This window comes from Gossypium raimondii, chromosome 10, assembly GCF_025698545.1.
Source record: "Gossypium raimondii isolate GPD5lz chromosome 10, ASM2569854v1, whole genome shotgun sequence".
NCBI lineage: Eukaryota > Viridiplantae > Streptophyta > Magnoliopsida > Malvales > Malvaceae > Gossypium > Gossypium raimondii.
The window spans coordinates 34,332,698-34,338,697 of record NC_068574.1 but is presented as its reverse complement, the minus strand read 5'-3'; the positions used below and the strand labels follow the sequence as shown (position 1 = coordinate 34,338,697).

Below are 6,000 nucleotides of genomic sequence, written 5' to 3'. Positions count from 1 at the left end.
AATTGATAAGTTGATTTTAAATTAAAAATTAAAAGACAAATTATATAAAATTAGGTATAACAACTAATTGTTTTAACCTAAATTATGTTCAACCCACTGTGATCCGTAGCCATGTCAACAATGTCCAATAACGATATCCTCTGCAAAACCCTTGGCCTCCAAGTAATAAAAGAGAGGAGCAAGTGACGTCAATAATAAATCTAATAGCAAAAACATGCCGATAAATATGAGGGAAAGACAAGGAGACTTAACGTTACTCTTTCTTCTACACCTCCACAAAACAAACGTGCTTGCTAAGCTTAATTACCTCACTTTGTTTATAATCCCCATTCTATGCTTCTATCATGACAAAGACGAGAATTCAAAACCTGAATATCAGATATTATACTCCTTCCCCTCCAAATCCAATCTTGAACCTTATCCATATGGATCGTGGAATTTCTTTGGATGATGATATGAGTGTCCATTTGCAGATTAATGAGCTTCGGAAGCTTAGCGAGACTTGTGGCTCAAACACCATTTTTGAACCCCAGAGTAGCTGTGAGGCTAGAGAATGTAATGCAGAATCCGTGCCTTCAGCACCAGTGCTTCGAGCACCCGAAAAGAAACTAACTCTCTTCGCTCTTAGGCTTTCCATCTTCGAGAAGTCAGCTACTGGCCTCGGAACTCTGGGTTTTATCTGGGCAACAGTAGTTCTCCTAGGTGGTTTTGCTATCACCTTGGATAAAACTGACTTCTGGTTTATCACCATTATTTTGTTAATCGAAGGGACTCGGATATTCAGCCGAAGTCATGAGCTCGAATGGCAGCACCAAGCTACATGGTCCATTACCGATGCCGGTATCAGTAGTTTCCGAGCACTGAGATCCAGCTCACACATCCTCATCAAAGCTGTGAAACAAACCTTCAATCCACTTTCCTTGATAAGAAAGCCGAGTCATAACACGAGAGAAGTAACACAGGTTGATCATTTACATGTTGGAAAATGGAATCATTCAAGAACCCCAACTCGGACATGGATAAGTTCAGATGTCCCTCTTCTACCTTATGGCAAATGGGTTTTCCTTTCAAGAAATATAAGCAAAGTCCTCTACTGGCTCCAACTCTTGTCTGCAACAGCTTGTGTAGTACTTTCATCCACGAGACTCGTCAACCATAACTATGGGGAGGTACAAAAGGGGGATAGTGATAAAAGGAACCGGCAATCTGCTCTGAATATTTTCTATGCCTTGGCCTTGGCAGAAGCTCTCTTGTTTTTGACGGAGAAAGCCTATTGGGAGTGGAAGGTCATATATTGTAAACTTTTGGAGGAAGTGAACAAGGAGTGTGAGCTTGGACCTTCAGGTATGGTCTCCATCAAAAGGTTCTTCTACGATGCTTATTCCAGATGTGTTAATGGAAGCATTTTTGATGGCTTGAAAATGGATATGGTTACTTTTGCTATTGATCTATTGGCTTCCAGTTCCCCTGATGAACAGCTTATTGGAGCTAGAATTCTTCGGCAGTTTGCGATTAGCGCAAGATACTCCGATGACACCTTGCAAAAGATCGGGGTGAATTTATCGGTGGTTGAAAGATTAGTTGAGATGTTGAACTGGAAAGACCCTCAAGAAGAAGAGATCAGGAGATCAGCTGCAGAGATACTGTCAAAACTTGCTGGTAAGAGGCAAAACTGCCTGCGTGTTGCCGGTATACCAGGCGCAATGGAATCGATATCATCTCTGCTTCAAACAAATAGAAGTTCAGGCGACGGAGCAGATGAAATTGGTGAGAAGAACCTCATTCTTGATCATGCAAATTACAGTTTCTGGACATTCAATCATTTAGGACTTCTCATTCTTAAAAAGCTTGCTTGTGATCATGATAACTGTGGAAAGATTGGCAACACTAGGGGCCTTTTACCTAAAATCATAGATTTTACACATGCTGGAGAAAAGTTGCTGAGGGATAAAAACGTTGCACCATCCCAGATTCTAACAGTTAAACGATGTCTTCAACTGGTGCAACTGCTGGCAAGCACCACTGGTGCCACAGGAAAACATCTCAGAAAGGAAATCTCAGAGGTAGTTTTCACCATCAGCAACATTAGAGATATTTTGAGACATGGTGAAAAGCACCCAACTCTGCAAAAGCTAAGCATAGAGATATTAACCAATCTGGCATTGGAAGAGGAAGCAAGAGAGAGGATTGGTGGAACTGGTGGGGTACTCAAGGAGTTGTTCACTATCTTTCTCAACCAGGGGATGCCAGAGCACCAGAATCAAGTTAGACGCTCAGCAGGAGAAGCGCTCGCCATGTTGGCCTTAGAAAGTAGAGCTAATTGCCACCGCATATTGAGGCTGCAAGTCCTCGAAAGACTTATCGCAGCATTGGAGTTTCCGATGCTTCGTGTGACTGCTGCAAGAATTCTAAGAAACTTGTGCACCTACCGCGGATCAGATTGCTTCTACCTTTTAAAGGGTGTCATAGCAGCAGCACCAACAGTAAGTATTGACCTCCAATATACAAGGAAACTATACTAAATGTCAAAAATACAATGGTTAACAATTTATCATTGTGGATGGCAGGTGCTCAAGGCGATTATGTCAGAAGAGAACAAGTTGCAAGAAGTAATGGTAGGACTAGCAGCACAAGTGTTCAATCATATGACTTCTAATGAATCAAGCATCATGTTTGAGAGAGCTGGAATTAAAGAGGAAGAACTAGCCAAAGCGTTGGTCCAGATACTGGAAAAGTACAGACATCCGTCGGCTAAGGTCCCGAGAATAAGGAGGTTCACCATAGAGTTGGCAATTTGGATGATGCATGACAATGTAAAGAATGTCTACATTTTTAAGGATTTGGGAATGGAGAAAGAGCTGGAAGGTGTGTTAGAGACCACAGCAGAGCTGGAGAGCTTCAACATATTCTCCGGCTCTGTTGGCCTTAGCCGGCACAACACAACAATTCACTCACTGGTTGAAACCGCTTTGAACTTGCTCAAGGATCAGTAAATTTTACTAACTGTGGCACTCCCACTATTCAAATTCTATAATATATACATATTGTATATATACATGTATCAGTTAAAATGTTTGAATAATCATCCTTTCTGAATAGGAACTCATAACAGCTAAAGCAGATTTTTTTCTCTCAGCAATAATCATTGTAATAAGTTATTGTAACTATGAGCCTCAAAAGAAGAAAAAGGTCATATACCTGTTGAAGAAAGTTGTATACTGTATTTTCTTTCTTGTTAATAGATTTATGCAGAAATTGTACTGAAGTGATAAAAACAAATTTAATTGAAGAGAGCTGCTGGTATAAACAGAATTTTACAAGATGATCATAAAATATATACACACGTATTCCAATAACTAGGAACTGTCAAAGCAGGCAAAGCTTGGAGAAATGCTGACCACAGCCAGTCTCTTTGACTTCGATTAGGAGGTAGGATAGATTCGGCATTAAGGGTGCCTTTATTTCACATAAAACAACTTCCAAAAAATGATTTTTGGAGAATGATTTAATTTTCTAGAAAAGTTAATATTTTTTAGTTTTTGAATAATTTTTCCTAAAATAATTTATTTTGTTTGACAAATTTTCCTATAATTATTTTTCCAAAGCTCTTTTTAGTGAAATTGTTAGAAATTGGCCATCCATGCTGTAGCTTTCTCACTTGACGATATGCAAAAGGTGCTAGTCAAAAAAAGGTGCAAGTCAAAATGGTGGACAGTGCAAGCCAAAGTGGCAGATAGTCCAAGTGCAAGCCAAAATGGCGGACAGTCTAAGTACAAGCTAAGTGGCGAACAACCCAAGTGCAACCCAAAATAGCGGACAGTCTAACAACGAGCTATCCCACGCTAAGTCGAACTACGGGCAATACGTGCTAGCTATGAACTGCGAACTATGAGATGATGCCTTGGTGCATGCAAGCAGTGTACAATACACGGAAAACATGTCAAGTCTTTTTGTTATGAAACTTAGATGAAAATAAACTGAGTTAGTAATGTTTTGATGGGATTACTTGCTGATTGGATTGATTAATCAGCTTATACATGTGTACAAGTTATGTTTTTCAAGTTTCAAGATAGGTTAGTTGGATTAGTTGTGTTTGGTAAGATGATTGTCTATAAAAATCATGTAATGTTTTGTTGAAAGTAATGAATTTTTTTTTTCATTCATTGCTAGCAAGTTTGTGAGTAAGCTCTTAAGTTCTTTGTTCTTCCTTAGACAAAAACTCCAACAATTGATATCCAAAGCCATTGATCTTTGAGGGCCATTTCTTTTTTGTGTTTCTGCAAAAATATCTTCAGCAAGTTTTTCACCTCCTCCACCACCTGTGTTCAATGGTGAAAACTACCATATTTGGGTAGTAAAGATGAAGACCTACCATTAGGCTTTTGACTTGTGGGAGGTAGTGGTTGTTGATATTGAGCCACCACCATTGAGGGCGAATCCTACCATAGCACAGTTCAGGCAACATAGTGATAATGTGCTAAGAAGTACAAGGCCTGTGAGACTTGTGATTTTCACTAGGATTATGGCCTATAAGACTCTCAAAGAAGCTTGGGATAAGTTAAAAGAGGAGTTTCAAGGTTCGGATAATTAATCTCATTAATTCATAAGTGTTTGATTCCAAGAACATCTATTCATAAGTGTTTGATTCTTGGTTGTTCTTTATTGAATTAGGAATTTTTAGTTTCCAGATCTAATTGATTCTAATTAAGTTTTGCTGTTTCGTTTTAGATCCAAACGTTTAGAGTTTTCGTAGGAGTTTCCTGTGACTTGACAACTCGATCTTGGTCTGCGCGCAACCTTCTATCATCATTAATCTCAGGAGAGATTTTGAGAACTTGAAGATGAGTGAGGCTGAAATAGTGAAGCAATATGTAGACGTGATAATGGTAGTGGTCAATAGCATTAGACTAGTAAGGGACCAGCTCAATGATAGTAGGGTGGTTGAGAAGGTCATAACCACACTTCTAAAGAGGTATGAGTAAAAAAATTCCTTTCTTGAAGACTTGAAGGACCTATCAACAATATCTCTACCTAAGTTGATCAATGCTTTGTATGCTCAAGAGCAAAGAAGATCAAGCAGAGAAGAGGGGCACACTGAGGGAACCTTTCAGGCCAGAAATAGAGAAGGCTCGAGCTCATTAAGCTATAAAGAAAAGAAGGATTGGACAGAGAAGAAAGAGAAGAGTTTGAGAGACGATGGAAAGGAAAAAAAATCCACCGTGCTCTCATTGTAAGAAGACCAATCACCTAGAGAGGTATTGCTGGTTCAAGCTAGATATTCAATGTAGAAATTGTAAACAATTTGGTCATATGGAAAAAGTATACAAAACCAAATGATAGTAATAGTAGAAGCAGAACCATATTCAAGCTCAGGTTACTGATGAAAACCAAGCTCAGGAGGAGCATCTGTTCACTACCTCTTGTTTTACTTCAAGCAGAAAAGTCAACAAGAGTTGGTTGATTAACAGTGGTTGCACAAACCACATGACTTCAAATGAAAGGATATTCAAGCTGATTGAAAAAATTTACATTTCAAAAGTCAAAATTGGAAATGGTTAACTTATTGAGACAAAGGTAAAATGTAATATGCTAATCAGCACTCCAACAGGTACTAAAGTAATCCCAGATGTTTTTAAGTGCCTGAGTTAGACCATAATCTTCTTAGCATTGGTAAATTTCTTGAGAAGAAATACACTGTTGTTTTTAAAGATAAATTTTGCACTATATTTGATTTATTGGGATAGGAAGTTGTGACAATCTCAATGAATAATAAAAGCTTTATGCTGGATTGGAACTTTGTGGCCTCAAGAGCCTATACTAGTTTAGTGGATGAATCACATAGTTGGCACAAAAGACAGGGACATGTGAATTATAAGTCCCTTAGTCAAGTGTACAAGTCAAATTTGGTTGAGAAGATGACTGAATTTGAAGATGAAGCTAAAGATGAAGGTTTCGATGACCTTCCTGTTAAAGGCACAATGCATATTGTTGAAGCTTATC

General features: G+C 38.6%; 1 protein-coding gene across 1 annotated transcript; it reads left to right on the top strand.

The window, feature by feature from the left end:
• Positions 1 to 306: 306 nt before the first annotated feature.
• On the top strand, positions 307 to 3,265 carry LOC105778116 (uncharacterized). Its single transcript, XM_012601720.2, has 2 exons — positions 307 to 2,483; positions 2,568 to 3,265. Exons 1-2 carry the CDS (start codon positions 345 to 347, stop codon positions 2,991 to 2,993), a joined length of 2,565 nt encoding a protein of 854 aa, XP_012457174.2. The 5' UTR covers positions 307 to 344; the 3' UTR covers positions 2,994 to 3,265.
• Positions 3,266 to 6,000: the final 2,735 nt, after the last annotated feature.